This window comes from Eurytemora carolleeae, unplaced genomic scaffold, assembly GCF_000591075.1.
Source record: "Eurytemora carolleeae unplaced genomic scaffold, Eaff_2.0 scaffold471, whole genome shotgun sequence".
NCBI classification, from domain to species: domain Eukaryota; kingdom Metazoa; phylum Arthropoda; class Copepoda; order Calanoida; family Temoridae; genus Eurytemora; species Eurytemora carolleeae.
Genome location: NW_019396402.1, coordinates 46343 through 64139, shown reverse-complemented (window position 1 = coordinate 64139; position 17797 = coordinate 46343). Strand labels below are relative to the sequence as shown.

The 17797-nt window shown below is 31.3% G+C and overlaps 2 protein-coding genes across 6 annotated transcripts; one reads left to right on the top strand and one right to left on the bottom strand.

Moving 5' to 3' along the window:
• Positions 1-2536: 2536 nt before the first annotated feature.
• Positions 2537-8417, top strand: LOC111702545 (uncharacterized). 3 transcript variants are annotated; one of them, XM_023474274.1, is made up of 6 exons: positions 2537-2767; positions 3604-3708; positions 3988-4075; positions 5750-5862; positions 7505-7569; positions 8222-8417. In XM_023474274.1, exons 1-5 carry the CDS (start codon positions 2726-2728, stop codon positions 7553-7555), a joined length of 399 nt encoding a protein of 132 aa, XP_023330042.1. In that variant the 5' UTR covers positions 2537-2725; the 3' UTR covers positions 7556-7569; positions 8222-8417. The 3 variants fall into 3 exon arrangements, with proteins under 3 accessions (XP_023330042.1, XP_023330041.1, XP_023330040.1); XM_023474273.1 differs by having other exon boundaries at positions 2538-2767; positions 7505-7565; XM_023474272.1 differs by lacking the exon at positions 7505-7569 and having other exon boundaries at positions 2541-2767.
• A 2185-nt stretch (positions 8418-10602) lies between these two features.
• On the bottom strand, positions 10603-16916 carry LOC111702544 (uncharacterized). 3 transcript variants are annotated; one of them, XM_023474269.1, is made up of 7 exons: positions 16863-16916; positions 16342-16422; positions 12286-12331; positions 11856-11893; positions 11615-11654; positions 11531-11561; positions 10603-10780 (listed from the first exon to the last, which is right to left on the bottom strand). In XM_023474269.1, exons 2-7 carry the CDS (start codon positions 16366-16368, stop codon positions 10636-10638), a joined length of 327 nt encoding a protein of 108 aa, XP_023330037.1. In that variant the 5' UTR covers positions 16369-16422; positions 16863-16916; the 3' UTR covers positions 10603-10635. The 3 variants fall into 3 exon arrangements, with proteins under 3 accessions (XP_023330037.1, XP_023330036.1, XP_023330038.1); XM_023474268.1 differs by lacking the exons at positions 16342-16422; positions 16863-16916 and adding an exon at positions 14016-14123; XM_023474270.1 differs by lacking the exons at positions 16342-16422; positions 16863-16916 and adding an exon at positions 13470-13575.
• Between the last annotated feature and the right edge of the window lie 881 nt (positions 16917-17797).

Genomic DNA, 17797 nt, shown 5'->3' with positions numbered 1-17797 from the left:
ATATGAAAAAACAAACGTGCAACAAATATGCTACATGCTATATGAGAATAGTCAATATCATTCTGAATGCATGCAATGTACACTATGCAAATACCATTTTATTTTGATACTTGTTTATATATTAACTATAGAAAATTATATATCTGATGAGAGTTTACAAAATTTGCGCGTTGCGTAGATGTATTTAAATTGATAGTTTAGGATCAAATCAATACATAGAGGAAAATGCCATAGTTAAACATATCTAAAAATTGATGCAGATAAAAGATATTGTTGTGATTCTAAGTTGAACGGTGTTTAATTGTGAATTATTCTTATATATGTTTTCTTCATTATATAGATCCATACATGACTGAGTAGGCTTTGGAGTGTCACAATGCCTTGGACTTTAGTTCTACTATTTCACTTAGACTTGTTTTTTTTCGCCACAGACATGATTTCAGAACTTAAAAGCTTTATAGCTATAGCTATTAAGTATAAGTAATTGTCAACATTCTCATAGATTTTTGTTTAGTAGATTGAAACCTTTAAATCACTGTGGTAGTAGAAATAAACAGATCACTGCTGAAGATAAACATATTAATTGAAAATAATCAGTTTTCAACAATATGAAGGATCTCTTGAAATTACACTTACAGTTCTCACTGCTGAAGACACAAAATTTCAACTAATTTCAAAATTATTTGTTGCACTGCCGCCTGTAGTTCCTCTACCTAGGCTGGTTTTCAGGCGCTAGGGTCTACTATTCAGGCAGTAAAACTATGCACCACCCACGGTCCTTCCGTTCTATACTTAGAAGTATTGTCAATATATATATACTCTAAACTGCTCAGTGTGCCACAGTACAATGACCTGAGGCATTAAAAAGCTCATCCTAGAGTAGGGAGGGTATAGAGGTACAGAGGTACCCACAACGAATGAAACTATAGAGACGACTGATTTAGGTCTTTCTGTTTATTAATGGCTCTCTACAGATAAAAACTAACTTTTAGTTTCGTATAAAATCAAGAATTGAATTTTTACCAAAACTCTGAGTTTCTTTATCTTTGATATAAAATTCTAAAGGATAAAGTAATCTAAATTTGAAATATCAAAGCTTTACACCATCAGGTTGTAAAGATATAGGGATAAGAAAATATTTGAATTTGTCATATATATTTATATATATAGAGAGTCGAGAGAGACTTTCAGGTCGTCATTAAAGACTTATTATTAGTTGATAACAACCACGCTTAAAGATGTCATCATCATTATAAAAAATTAAAAATCAGGAATAATTAAATGTTTTTCTTTCAAAACAGGGTTTCCATTTTCAAATAAAAAGAGAATAAAAATATCCTTAAATTAATCACTTTTATTGTGTGTAGAAAATGAGGATTGAAAATATTTCATTCATCGCAACTTTTCCAAGTTTAGAATTGGAATATTTCATTTATTGCAACTTTTCCAAGTTTAGAATTGGAATATTTCATTTATTGCAACTTTTCCAAGTTTACTATTGGAATATTTCATTTATTGCAACTTTTCCAAGTTAACTATTGGAATATTTCATTTATCGCAACTTTTCCAAGTTTACTATTGGAATATTTCATTTATCGCAACTTTTCCAAGTTTACAATTGGAATATTTCATTTATCGCAAATTTTCCAAGTTTACTATTGGAATATTTCATTTATCGCAAATTTTCCAAGTTTACTATTGGAATATTTCATTTATCGCAAATTTTCCAAGTTTACAATTGGAATATTTCATTTATCGCAAATTTTCCAAGTTTACAATTGGAATATTTCAACTTTTCACGTGTCCTTCATATAGTTGAACCATGAATCTACAGCTATACAAATACACAATAGCTGCGAACCCGCCTTTCTTGTACCAATTTTAGTTTTTAATTGTGCTTAACTACAAACCATTTTTATTTGTAAATAGAAAGAAAAACAGAAATTCTAAATATCACAAGCAAATATAAATACAGATTAAAGATACATGTATAGCAATGCGCATAAAATTCTTAAGAAACTACTACTTTTTTATATTTTATATATTTTAATTTTGCCAATTTTCATTTTCAATTATGAAATTCCATTAACAGCTCTTTGTTTACTTGTAAACTTGAGAAGCTTGGTAGAAATCAAAACTTAAATATAAAAAAGTCGTCTTCATTGTATTGATACCGACGCCGACCAGTGTTTTCAAACTCTCGAAAGGTTCTGTCTCTTAATCATCCTTTCAGGAGAAAGGATGATAAAGAGAGACTTGGGTTTCTACTTTTTTTTTTCGTAGAACTAGAAAATAGCTAAATAAATTACTCAATCGGAAATAACAAAAGTTCAATGGAGTCGGTTCATTTAAAGAGGTACAATTCATCTGCAGAGGCTAAATTCTATATGTTTAATGACCGTGTTGGGGGAGGGGTAGAGTCTCGCAGCCCCCCCTCCCCGTTTAAAACCACTGCTCAAGTCAGGTTAAATTATGCAGTAGAAATATAAGTCGTCNCCCCCCTCACGGCCTCCATTCCACTAGTGGGTTGGGTCTACTAGTCTCGAAGCTACTGCTTGTGAACGGTTGGCATAGAAAATAACAAATATATCTATATTTGTAAATATATTCATTGTTAAAAACTAGAATTCTTTTTTCAAACAATGTTTACAATTTTAGTTGAATAAATGTGACTGAGAAAGGAAAATTATAGCTGAACTTAAAGTCGAAGCTGAAAACCTGAAAAATGTTAAAACATGTTTTAGGCCTATTTGTGGCTACTGCACTGGTTAGTAATAAACTCAATTTATTAAATATGTAATTTATAAAATTATTCTTTTATGAGCTCAGTTTCTCTTATATAGAAAAGATATCATATTTGTACATCCTATTGTCACTCGCCTTTATCAAAAATCTATCTTTTATCCCTATATCTTTGCAACTCAATGTCGTACACCTTAGATATTTCAGATTATATTTTCTGATTTAAGTTCGAAAGATTAAAAGTTTACACCATCAGGTTTTAAAGATAAAGGTATTAAAAAATTTGATTTTGTTCATAGGACTTTTGGAACATGGCAGAAAATTTTTTATTTTTTTATTTTGCAAATACTATGATCAATTAAGTAACCTGATCCTTCCATATATTTCCAAATTTGCACGCAAAAAGAGTTTACATTTCATGTACAAATCAAAACGGATTAAAATTGCACACACAAATCGACATGCAAATGAAATTAGGAAAGAAACGGTTTTTTTTTGTAAAAATTCTAATGCGCAAGATTATGTACAATTCTTTTTTTGCAACAATTACGGCAATTTCACGCAAGCCAGAAGCAAATTCTGAATTGCTGTCAGTAGGACCCTAGACAGAGGGAACCAAACTTTAGTATTTGTTTAGCTCATGAGTTTTTACAAGGTTACCCAGAAAGAATGAGACTTCAGAGAGGATTCTACGGAATTTTCACCTGCTGTTTTCTTATATTCATGATTCCCTGCAACTGTAAACTTGTTTCTTTACATATTTTAACCAAAGGATCGTCCCATTTTAAGAGTTTCCGGTCGTCTTTATACATTCTCGTCCTGTACGACTGAAATTCAAATCCTAATTCTTTTCTTATTTAGGAATGTGTGTATGAGATTAAATGTGGATTTGTCCCCTCCGCCCTCCTGGTCGAGGGCAATAATGATCTACATGAGGGATTTCCAAGGGAGAAAAGAGAAATTCAGGTAAAAAAATCAGAAAATAAATCTTGAAAATGGTTAATATTTGAGGAAAAAGGATATCATTATTTATTACCTATAATCTATAGTCGGATGTCCATTTTGCTAGTAGACAAGTAGTAACCAAGTAGTAGACAAGTAGTAGACAAGTAGTAGACAAGTAGTAGCCAACAGAGTATAAAGTGAAGGAAATTCTCAATTTGTTAAAAAAAAAATGGTCTTCAGAATAATATTATGCTTGTATTCTTCAAACTTTATCACTTTTAAATTCCAATTTATTTGTAGAACTCCAGCAGCCACAGTGAGCACACTGAGCCTCCTGATGTTAAACCTTTTAACGGATATGTCGAGGGACCCCATCCAATAGTTTCAGGTCGAAAAAGAATTAAGTTTATGCAACTAACTTAAATTTTCTAGTCCCCATATCTTTGCAACCGGATGGTTTGAACCTTTGGTATTTTAAGCTTAAATTGTTCGATCTCACAAAATTAAAAGTTTGAAATACCTATGGTCTACGACATTAGGTTGCAAAGATCTAGAAATTTGAAAATCAGTTTTTGTGCAAAAAAAAAAATAATAAATGTATTTGAAGATAGTTGGATTACTTCTCTAGCGTGTCTAGTGATGTCCCTTAAAGGGAGTGTGCGCAAAAAATGAAAGGGGGTATGGGCTTAGGGCAAAAAATATTCGCTTATGATTGCCACTAATCTTACTTCTATCTGCTGCGTTTATAAGGAGAAAATTGTTAAAAACGTTTTAAAATGAAAAAGTAGCGTCCATGCAAGTTCAGAAAGTTGCAATATACGACTCGGATCGTAAACAAATCAATCTAATTTCGAAGAAATCATTCAGACATTAAGACATTAAAACCTATAGTCATCGATTATTTGATCGACGCATTCGTTTATTGTTGATATTTCATAATATTTGTTATTTGTTTTACATACAACTTAAAACGAAATTTGTCCACTAAAAAATCAAAGGATTTTCAGCCAATTCGGACCAGCCGTTTGGCCAGCTATAGTTATCATAAAGGGTGTCCCATGAAACATGACAATAGCAAGGCGTCTTGAAGGTCGTCTTTGATCTTTGAAATACTTTATGTCTTTAAGTCATATAACAAATTTTGGAATTAACATTCTATAGTTGAAAGGCACAAAATACCCCCAGTCATAACATTTCCAAAATGTAGTTTGCCTTTTTTGAGCTTTCATATTATCTCCAGTAATATTGACAACACAAAAAAAACAGACCACATTTTGTAAATTCCAGGACCAGGAGAATTTTGCGGATATTGTTTATTTATGTCAAAGTGGGTTGACCAACGAAAAACACAAATAAATTAGAATTCAAAGACGACTTTCAAATCGTCTTGCTATTGTAATGTTTCGTGGTACATCCTGTTGTTGACTTTAAAAGTCACTATAATAAAATAAAAGAGATCTAAATGGATATTTCTAACATTTATTTAAAAAACGAGAGTTTTGAAATATTTGCATTTAAAGCGGAGTTAAAATTGGTTGATTTAGAAATTAACAAAGGAATTAATGATGGATATTAGATAGCGGAAACTTCGGTCAGAGCCGTGCACAAGTTTCCTAAGTAAGCTTCTCAAGAAGTTAATAGGGAGATCAGAGGTATAAGCACGCCTGCTGTTAGTTCAGGATCTGCATCATCAGCCTGAAGGAGTCATGGGGGGTGATGTAGAGCTTCATGTTGGTGGGGCAGATCAACAGGTGCGTTGCGCTGAGTATCTGCATCATCATCATGAAGGAGCCAGGGTTGAGATGGAGTTGTGAATGTCTTGAGTGTTTATAGCTAACTGAATACCGGGAGGTGTAGAGAGGTGAGGAGCGAAGGTTACATGTGTGGTATGCTTCATGGCGGAAATGGATCCTGTGTACACACACATCTAGAGAATTAACATCGGCATTTGAGTCGGTGAAATCGTCTTTCTTACATTTCGAATTTATGTTAACACCTGTATGTACAAAGATACAAATATGAGCAAAGGGCTTAATTATAATTATATAGAGATGCATTTTAGACTCGTTGTTCTCTCTGATAATCTTTATCTACGTGGCGATCACATTCGGATATATGTTCTACGCATTCTGCTGGAGATCAGAGGAAAGCAAGCCCGAGCCACCGTCAGACAAGGTGAGGGAGAAAATCCACCAAATTATAAATAGAAATCCTGAAACGGATTGTTTACTTTTTTTAAATACTTTCAAAATTTTTGGAATTAAGAGCAAAACTCAGCCAATCTTACATCAGAGTGGCATGATGGCATCAGAATAGATCCAGGGGCGGCTTTATATATTTTTCAAAGAAGGAAGGAATCATTGAACTAGTGCGCACTAAACCTGACCCTCATCCAATTTTATGAAGGTATTATTTATGCCATTCTTATGTTAAAACCCTGACATGGTTAGAGGACGGGGAGTGCTCCGGAAGAAAATTAAATTAGTAAATTTATAGTTAAATGGTGGCGTCACAGGGATTCTTAATTTTATACAGTTAAAGTCATTAATATGAATACATCGGAAGAATTTTTATAATGTCGTCTTTATCAAAAATTTATAGAGGAAGTTTTGTGTTGAATATTTTGAATGCTTTGTCTCGATATTCGTAGATGGAGATACATTTTTAATTCCGAAATTCAAAATACAAAAGTTCTGGCTTATGGAGTCAGACAAGTCATGGGAATTTTGAAATGAGAAATTCATTTCACTTAACACTGTAACACATATATCGAAAAGATTGGCTTAGTTGCCCTAATTATTCCAAGAATTTAAGTTGTATGTATATATTTAAGTAGGCGAATTGGCCCTTCAAAGATATAGGTCGCCAATTTAGGATTCTAAAGGGATTAAGGTCTTTTATAAGTATGAATCAGAAAATAATGTTTCATGTTAAAGGCCGATTATTCTCAAATAATTCAAGTTTGGAAACCATTTTGAAATAGATAAACGCCTAATGGGACCGGCATTGTATGGTAGTTGAACTGAGAATATAGTATTGTGGAGAAATTTCTTAGGATTCATTTGAGACATACAAAACGTTTTAATGGTGTTTATTGTATAATTAATGAGTCGACGTTCAAAATCATCCATGTGGGTGGTTACGTTTTCGAGAATCGATTTTTTTAAATCATTAAATTATACGACAGCAAAAAATGTGTCAAAAATCTACAGTAAACTAGTTAAATGTTAAGGAACATATTTCTCAATAGAAATTTGTCAATACTTATCAATGTTAGAATCAATTATTACTTTTACATCATTATATTGAATTTCTTAGTCTTTACGAATTTGTTCGCAGATTTCTACAAATTCTTCAAATGTCGTCTTTTCAATAAAAATTCCAGAAAATCACGAAAGATTACAGAAGCTAATACTTGAATAAGAATACTTATTTTCGATGACAAGATGTAATTTTTATTTTCTCAACCTATTCCTAAACAACTAATTAGTTTACTGTAGAATTTGTGTAACATTTTTTTGTCGTCGTTATTTAATAATTTTTCAAAATATCGATTCTCCTCAAAACGCAACCACCCAAATGGATGACTTTGAAACTCAGTAATTATACATCATTAAAACGTTTTATATATTTTGCAAATGAACTCTAAAATATTTCTCCACAATACATTCTCAGTTCAATTACATACATTGCAGGTCACTCCCTTTAAATGTATATTAATAATAGTTAAAAAATGTACGATTAGTTTAAAAGTTTTAAAATTTTTCAGATAAAATCTTTTTTTTTTTGTTAATTTTAAGCATCACATTAATAATAGGTTTGGTACACATATGACACAAATGGTAGCAATGAATCACTAAAAAAGTGAAAAAGTAAAAGTAGGTAATTTCTAGTAATGTATAAAACAAGTTCACTTTTTCACTTTGAATTTTCATCACTAATCACTTTTTTTAAATAAGGCTTTTAAATAAAATTTTATTTAATTGCAATCTACTATGCGTAGATTTATATTTAACACTTTTTTCTTCACTTGCACGTTTTTAAATTTAATTCAAGTTATATAGGGCACATCACTTTCTTGGGATAAAGGGGAAACTTTTTTTTCGTTTAAACGACTTAAAAAAAATTTTCGGAGATTTTTTTTCAAATTTTCATTTTATCTTCCTGAAATTTCTGGTTACGCAATTTCAAGTGACTTGGGTTTATAGACTTGAACGCCTAATTCACAACAGTACCTTTTCAATCTTTATCTGATCGTTGATTCATTTTCTTTAGTTTTCTCTCGCATTATTTTTAATTCTGGTTTCGTTATACAAACATTGATCATTTAAGAAAATACCAATTTAGAAGCATTCTCATTGTTACAGCACGCTTAAAGGGTATCGTTGTGAATTATATGCCACTCTAAAAGTTAGGGTCACTTGAAACTCCGTAGCAGTCTTTTTAAGCTTAGCTCATTCTCATTCAAAAGTTCAGAAGTCACATCACTCTGATTATTAAACATTTTTATAATAATATATTCCTTTTGTTTAAGAATCTGCCAATGATCACGGAAATGCTGAACGAAGTTGAAAATCAAACAAAAGAAGAAAATGCTGTTTAAAATTAAAATTAAGCACACATACTGATACATCCAGAACTTTTTAGAGCACATATAGTACAGTACAGTACAGTACAGTACATTAAAGTACAGTACAGTACAGTACGGTACAGTCTAGTACAGTACAGTCCAGTACAGTACAACCAGTACAGTACATTAAAAGTACAGTACAGTACAGTACAGTACAGTACATTACAGTACATTACAGTACAGTACAGTAAAGTACAGTACAGTACAGTACATTAAAGTACAGTACAGTTCAGTCCAGTACAGTGCAGTACAGTACAGTCCAGTACAGTACAGTCCAATACAGTACAGTCCAGCACAGTACAGTCCAGTACAGTGCAGTACAGTCCAGTACAGTACAGTCCAGTACAGTAAAATCCAGTACAGTACATTAAAAAGTACAGTACAGTACAGTACAGTACAGTACAGTACAGTAAAGTACATTAAAGTACAGTACAGTCCAGTACAGTACAATATAGTTCAGTACAGTACAGTCCAGTACAGTACAGTTCAGTACATTACAGTCCAGTACAGTACAGTCCAGTACAGTACAGTCCAGTACAGTACAGTCTAGCACAGAACATTAAAAAGTACAGTAAAGTACAGTCCAGTACAGTACAATACAGTACAGTGCAATACAGTAGAGTAAAGTACATTAAAATACAGTACAGTGCAGTGCAGTGCAGAATAGTACAGTACTGTAAATTACATTACAGTACTGTAAAGTACATTACAGTACTGTAAAGTACATTACAGTACTGTAAAGTACATTACAGTACTGTAAAGTGCATTACAGTACTGTAAAGTACATTACAGTACAGTCCAGTACAGTACAATACATTACAGAACAGTACAGTACAGTAAATTTCAGTACAGTACAGTATAATACATTACAGTACAGTACAGTCCAGTGCAGTACAGTATAGGACAGTACAGTACAGAACAGTACAGCAAATTACAATACAGTACAGTACAGCTCAGTACAGTACAGCACAGTACAATACTGTACAGTATAGTAAAGTTACAGTACAGTATAGTAAAGTGCAATAGAGTACAGTACAGCAAAGTACAGTACAGTACAGTACAGTAAATTATAGTAAAGTGTACACAGTAAATACATTTAGTTATGTACAGTATAGTACATCTCAGTACAGTATAAAACAGTATTGCACAGATAGTATATAAAAGTATATTTAAAGTGCAGTACAGTAAATTGTTCAGTATATTTTATTGTTTAGTTCAGTACAGTGCATGCATCCATTACATCCATTACAACATTGTAAAGTAAAGCAGAGACAGAACGTTTTCTGTTTAGTAACAAGTAGTTCTCAATTAGCTTTTCCGCTTAAAGGACATCAAATCCCCTAATTAATAAACTGACATTTTAAAGAAAAATTAAGTATTAAGCAAGAGGACGGAATTTTTTTTCAAATTATCATTCAACTTTTTATGAACTTTATAATTAAGAATTTTAAACTTCGTACTTAAAAATTGGCAACCCTGACAAACGTTTAATAATAATCAATTTTATATTAATTTTATCGAGCAAAAATTTCGAAATGCAGATATGATTGCTGAAAGCATATCTGTTAGAAACGCAATTACTAGAAAATTAATACTTAATGACACCAAGTAAGTCATTATTTTAAGACGCATCTCACAAAATGTTTCACAGTTTCTTGTGCAATATATAATATAATAAATAATATACAGCTATAAAATATCTGGCGTTCCATTTCTAGAAAATGCGTAGCTAGTAAACATATGTCAGATCTTTTTAGTAAAACTTAATTTTCAAATCTAGCTGAAAACTCTGCTATGAGAGTAGGGTTTCCAGCGAACAAAAACTTTCGCGAAAAAATGCAATATTTCGCAAAAAATTTGCTTTCTTATTTCGCAAACCTTTCCGCGAAATTTCACATTTCTTCGCGAAAATGAAATTTGTAAAAGGAAGCTCAAACGATGCGAAATTTCTCTTTTTTCGCGAATATTTTTTCGCTAAAAAGAGAAAACTTTCGCTTTTTTCTACAAACGAAATGCGAAAATAAAACTCGATTTCCCCATTTCGCTGGAAACTTTAAATAATTTTCCATCATTTTAAAAAGCATTTCGCCCCCGCTTGTTATTTATATAAAATGCACAGAACAGGATTACAAGCTTGCTGCATTTAATAAGTTTAGAGAGTGAGAAAACAATTTTTGATTTTATTACTATTTTATTACTATTGCCTTCTTTAAATGTTTTATGATTGTTACTCTAAAACCAACGCATCGCTCAAAGTATGTTTAAAAATGAATTATTTTATGATGCACAATTTTTGAAAATATATTTATCAATAAACATTAAAAATCAGATTTTTTCCTTTTTGTAGATTTTTTTTTGCTCGACACTGCAACAGAATTTAAGCGATTTATGACTTTTTTAGTTTTAGGTTTTAGCTTCTTTGGTGGTTTTATTTTTAGCTTGATCTTCTTTTGGCTCTCTTGGCTAATAAGAAACTTGTAATTTTTAACCAACTTCGTAAATTCAGGTCACCCCCCCCATTTAAAAAAGAAAGTGGTATGTCTGTCTCACAATGGTAGCCTTTATAATATATCTTTGCTTGATCAAGAGTGAATGAAATCCTAACATTTTAGCTCAAACTTTTAAGATATTTAAACATTTGAGTCGCAGCTATTTTTTCAAAGGTTTACTTAGCGCTGGTAGAATACTAATTGGTCTGTAGTTATTAAATTTATCTTTTTGTTAAGTTTTAAAGATAGGAATTTTCAAACGAAGAGTATTGATAAAGAGGGGAATGTATAGATTTACTAAGGAGAGTAATACTTTTTAAGATAGAAAACGTCGATTAAGGTACCGTTGTGATTCTGACATACCACTCACTTAACAGAGATTGGCAGGTATCTTAAAAATACAGCCTCTTCTACATATACATTTTGCATGTTTGTTAGTATGCAACAAACTTCAAAACGACTGAAACGATCTCAATTTTTTGTGGGACCTCACGTAAACCCAGGGAAGGTTTATAGATGATTGAATTTTCAAAAATTCAATTTTTGAAAATGTTGAAAATCCACGACATTTTTTTTATAAAATCTGCGAAATTGTTTGTTTGGTTTTGCTTTACAATATTTATAAAAAGAGAAAATGTTCGCAATTAAAATAATAAAACTAGCCTTAAAAGCCTAATTATAAATAAAAGATTTCTTTTAAAAAGAATGATTTCAAGTTTCTTTCCTCGATTTCATCACACCAGTTTTATTCTCATCTAAAAAAATATTTTTAGAATTTATAAAATTTTTTTTTATTTAAAATTTTTACCTTGGTAAAGAATATCAACGACAGGAATCTTATTTACAACCTTAAACACAAAAATGGAATTTTCTAATTATTATATAATTGTTTAAAAAAATTGCAATGATTTAAAATTTTTAATTGGATTTTGTTGGGATTACTAGAAATTATTGGAATGTATCAGTAAGACTTTAGAATTAATGGTAAACAAACATAAAAAAAAATTGATCGCTAAGAAAATAAATTTGTTAAAAAATTCTATTCTTACCTCCTCTGGAGCAATAAAGTGCTCATCTACAGGGCCTCCTAAACAGATTATCGCGCATGTAAGATGGGTAATAATCTCTGTTTGTTTGTTTGTATGTATGATCATAGCTCCGGAACTCCTTGAACAATTTGTCTCAAATTTAGATTTGGCGATGGTTTACACGCAATATGTTCAAGATATAGCGATTCGAAAATTTGGGTTTGTGACAAAGATTCAATTCGTTAATTTGTGGAAGAGAAGAAGTATCGAAGCACCCTAATTTTCTTGACTATTGTTCAGTGTAAAAAGACCCATTTCACTAAATTAGTGATTTTTTAAGTATTGCTATAAAATCGTCTTTCTATTTTAGGGTTTTCTAGTTATCATTGTTGGGACAAATTTTATTATTTGGGTGCATTTTTTCTGGTCATTGCTGGTATGCATTGCTTACCATTATGCCGAGCTGGGAATTGAACAAGTGGAGCAGATTCATACATCTTAAATATAAACTATTAAATTCATCAATTATCAACCATTAGTTTCATCTTTATTATACAGGGTGGCACAATCAATTATCAACCATTAGTTTCATCTTTATTATACAGGGTGGCATAATCAATTATAAACCATTATTTCCATCTTTATTATACAGGGTGGCACAATCAATTATAAACCATTATTTCCATCTTTATTATACAGGGTGGCATAATCAATTATAAACCATTATTTCCATTTTTATTATACAGGGTGGCACAATCAATTACATATCATTATTTTCATCTTTATTTTACAGGGTGTCACAATCAAATATAAACCATTATGTTCATTTTTTTATTAAACAGGGTGTCTAAATGAACATTACAGTTAAAAGACGTATTAAAGATAGTGTTTGACCTGTGTAAAGCTATCAATAAAGGGAAAACAATCAAGTTTTAATCTTATATTTCCATAATGTGATGTGACTACTGAAAAGTTGTTGTCTTTAAAAAGCTATCAAAGATCAAAGACGCCGCAATTTATTTGTTTCTCAACTGCAATGTTTAGTGCAGACACCTAGTATGAATTTACAACAGACGGATTACGGATGTCCAATCGAATTCAGTTGCGTGGAATTGCACGCAACTGTGAGGAATTGCTCACAACTGTTCTCATATTGGATGGAATCGCGCAAAATTTCAAGGAAATTACAGAGCCCACCATTCAAAAAATCCACTTGCGTTGGAACCCCTAGAAAATATACAGAATCAATTTGAGTCTTAGCAACAATCTCTGATTTTACAATCCCACTCTCTTTACACCATCAGGTTAAAAAGGTATAGGGATTAGAAAATCAGAATTTGTGACAAAAACTCAATTCCTTTGTCCAACTGTCAAAATTAGGATTCCCGATAAAAAAGTAAATTGTAGATCATGACGTTTTAATAAAAAGTTGTGGATTATTTAAAACTCTTTTTTTCTAGAAAGACGATTATGAATAAAAAATTATTTTTAGTGGGATTTTCCTCATTTCTTGACCTACCCCTTCAAACCATCTCTTGACCTACCCCTTCAAACCATCTGTAGACGGTCCCAAGCCCAAAAGTAGATTTATATTTCAGATTGATTTATCATTAAATGTTTTGAGATGTAGTCCACCTTTCTATATCTAACTTGGCTTTTAGGGCGCTTCTCGCCCTTCTTCTTTTTTTAGCTTTTGATTGTGCAACTCTACTGTGAGCATCTTCTCTTTGTAAAAAAAGTTCGCAGATTAGATAATAATATTTTTCAAAAATCGAAGACTTTTTGACACAATTTTTTATATTTTTGAGCATCCATAAACCTTCACAAAATTTGGACCCGATTTGTATAGTCGTTTTAACGTTTATTGGATACAAACAAACAGACAGACACCCAGACAAGCAAAGTATAAAATGCTCGACATCAATAAATAAAATAAAACTAGTTTACCAGTACCTTGTAAATTAACCTTCTAACTGAATCGAATCTTTGAATAGTTAAGATAAACTGCACAATTGCGGCGTTTTATGTTTACCATTCAAAATTAAAATTTGAGTCTAACGGTCGTCTTCCTTTTCTACAGTTGTATTGGTCCCATGGTAGGAATAATATGATGAAATAATAATCACGATAAATTAAACAAAAAATACAATTTCTGAAATAAAACTGAAGATTATAAATCACCTCAAAGTATGGATCATCCCTCTTGAGATTAAATGAAAAAACAATTGTTATTTGGAAGACGACATGCAGTATTATCACAAGCATGTTATCCTGTGTTCATTTTAATTTTTTTCTGAATAAAATTTTAAAATAAAAGGAAATGCGCCAAATATTTTTAGTTCTTTGTATTCGGACATTTTGACGGATACTTTAAAAATAATAATATTAATAGTTAAAAGATGTTAATCTTCACTGCATATTTAAAGTACACAGTATGATTGATTAAAAAGAATAAAATGCCAGTTTAAAGAAAAAAATGCTCACTTAAAGGGACTGTAAAGGAAAAATGAAAGGGGGTATAGGCTGAAACCTCAATTGATCGAGACCCATAAGAGTTCTATTGATATTCCTATGTTCCTGTCTTGAGTAATTGATACAAAACTGAGTCAAATTTATACAAAAATTCGGTATATACCAAATGTTGTATAAAAATGTAGGTTTAAATAGATCATATTCAGCAAATACGCAACCAATCTGAAAACGATGATATCCCAGAGGAGCCTATTATTATTTGAATTTAATAATTTTTCATTTTTAATAGATTTAATTAATAATTATTATTCATAATTATATAAAGGATTATTTATATATCCGTATCACGTGACCAGAACTCCCACCAATGGCTGTGAAGTATACTTGTCACATGATACAGACGGAGACATGTGACAATTGCAGTGCAGTATTTTTGTCATGTGTCTCCGTAAACTACACAATAAACTAATTAGATGTTTAGGAACAAATTTCTCAATTGAAATTTTTCTATAAAGCAATGTTTACAGAATCAATTATTTCTTTTTCATTATCATATTGAACTTCTTATTCTTATTATTATTTGTTCTCAGATTTCTTTAAATTCTTCAAATATTGTCTTTTCAATAAAAATTTCAGCAAATCTACAGAAAATGTTTGTGAACAATTAAACATTTCAAAAACCAATAACTTAATAAGATTACTTATTTTCGATGATAATAGTTAATTTCTATTTTCTCAATTTGAATCTTCATGACAGATATAATCTCAAGAACTGACAAGGATCAACTCGAACCCAGACCGAAATATATGTGGAACTAAAATTTCCTTTTTTACTCTACAGAGGTTTGATCTATCTCCATATCACCGAAATTTAAAATTTTCTCAACCAGTGCCTAAATTACTGTAGAATTTTTATTACATTTTTCGTCTTCGTTATTGAAGAATTTTTTAAAAACCGATTCTCAAAATCATCCCTCAAAAAGGAACAATTTATGAATATTTTAAAGATTGAATTTGGGCTCTTGCTGAACAAATATGCACCATAAAAACGTCTCATAGGTCTCAAATGATTTCTAAAAAATTATCAATAATACTGCATTCTCAGTTCAACTACCATACATTGCCGGTCACTCCCTTTAAAAGTGTTTCATTCTGATAAATCATATAGATTTTCTTCACAAGCCATAATTGAAGAGAATCCACAAATAAAAATATTCAGTTTTTAAAATTATAAACATTGATATATAATTCATATTTGATTAGACAACGCTTTTATGTGAATAGTGAACAGTGAAAAGTGAATAGTGAATAGTGAATAGTGAATAGTGAATAGTGAATCGTGAAAAGTGAATAGTGAAAAGTGAATAGACCATTGCCATCTTTGTAGATAAGGTCACTTGAATTTGGATAACAGGTTTAAGCCATCAAGGTTTTATAGTTATAACAATAACAAAAAAATATATATTCATTGTAACGTTTTTGTTTAAAGAATTTCGACTGTATTAAACAACAATTGTCTGACTAATTAAAGAAAATATTAAAATCCTAAAACATCTGTTAACATTAACAATGCTTAAAAACCATCAGCTGACAATATACAGCTGATTCAGACTAGAAGAACCTGGATAAGTAAATTTTTGAATTGACCCACTTTTAAAGAAATCTATATACAGTCAAAATTAATCCAGGGCAAAAAATTATTAGAATAAAGATTTTTAGCAAAAGACTAAAATTTTTCTTTTGAAAAATCATCTATGGAATATTTTTCCACGTCTCTGTAAAGCTTCAATTTATACAGAATTCAAATCTCTACGTGCAATTTAAGTAATTAACTTTTTCGTAACAAATATATCATTCCAATTAATTTTGAGTATTGTCGACAACGGTTTACATTGTACTTTCCAGATTATTTAGTTAGTTTATTTGAATGGTTTTATTGTAAATTGTTTATTGCGCCCATCTTTAACTTTTAATTGTTGCTCTGTTATCGTTTTTTCGTGGATTTAAAAAAAATTGAAATCTAAGCCTCAATAACCTTAGCCAGAATAATGTGAGGCCCCATAAAAAATACCGAGCATTCCAAGCGTACTCTTCCAGTGGTGCCGGGACAACGGAGCTAAACAATCTTTATGATATAAATACTTCGAGATATATATAATTCGAGATTTAAGCCGGCACTCAATTGGAACCGGTTTTTGGCGGTTCAGAGACGGGCTTTAAAATTCTTTGAATTCCGCCTCACAATTCGAAAAGTGCAATAATAGACAGGAATACATTTTGTAAAGATACTTAACTATAATCTACCGGCGACAAAATTAACCTTTTATTATTATTACTTGAAGGGAAAGTGAGTTGGCCTAAATACCATAAAAGGGCGTATACAGAAATAACTCTGGGGGGGAGGCAAAATTAGCGCGAAGCGCAAAAAAATATTTTGCCCACCCCCAAAGAGCTCCTATGGGGGGGGGGGCAGAAACTGTAAATTCAAAACATTTGGCTTCTTGGATATCAGGCATAAGTATAGTTATTTTAAAGGTACACATACAGTCCAATTACCTTTCATGTACTATGCTTTACCACTCCTTCAAACAAAACTAGCAGAAAAAAAACCATTGTCTCTAAAAACTCGACATTCTATTATACTGTTATGTTAGTAATAATTAGTATTTAAACTAGAGATGGTACAAGACATTTTTGAAAATGAAAAACTCAACTTAAATTCTATGAGATGAAAAAAAGGTCCAGAAAATAATTATTACTTTTAAAAGTTTCTGTTTTGAAAAAAAGTAGGAGTACAATTGAAACTGTAAACTGTAAACTGTAAACTGTAAACTGTAAACTGTAAACTGTAAACTGTAAACTGTTGTAAAATCTATTTAAGGCGATTTACAGCCTATTTAAAGAGAATATAAGACAGCAAATTGTAAGCATGAAAGACAATATTAAATATGTATTTCAATGGTTTCAATCTAAAAATATCTAAAATTAGTTTATGTTACAGAGAATATAGTTACTAAGATTGAAAGATAAATGTATAAATAAGTTAATAAGAAACGTACTTTTACTGCACTATCTCTTGGTTTAATTGAGGATGGATACAAATCTCATCTCTGGATATCGGACTCTGGACTCTCGCCTCTAGACACTCGACACTGGACTCACGCCTCTGGACTCGGGACTTGGTGTAGACTCTTTGTACTACTGTCATCTGGACTCTGGACACTGGACTCGGGACTCTGGACTTTGGACTCTCGACACGGGTCTCTCTGGGATATTTAACCCATCTCCAGTGATGGTTAGCTCCATACTGATCAAACTACTTGCGTACACTAAGATAGTAATGTACACAAGAGTACTGTACAGTTAATGTGTCACTACACATGTACCGGATACAGCTGGTAAGAAAGCTAAAGGGGGGGGGACAATCTGTAGATTTAATATTTGTAGGATTAACAAGTTATCTTCAGATTACACCAACCACAGGTTTTACA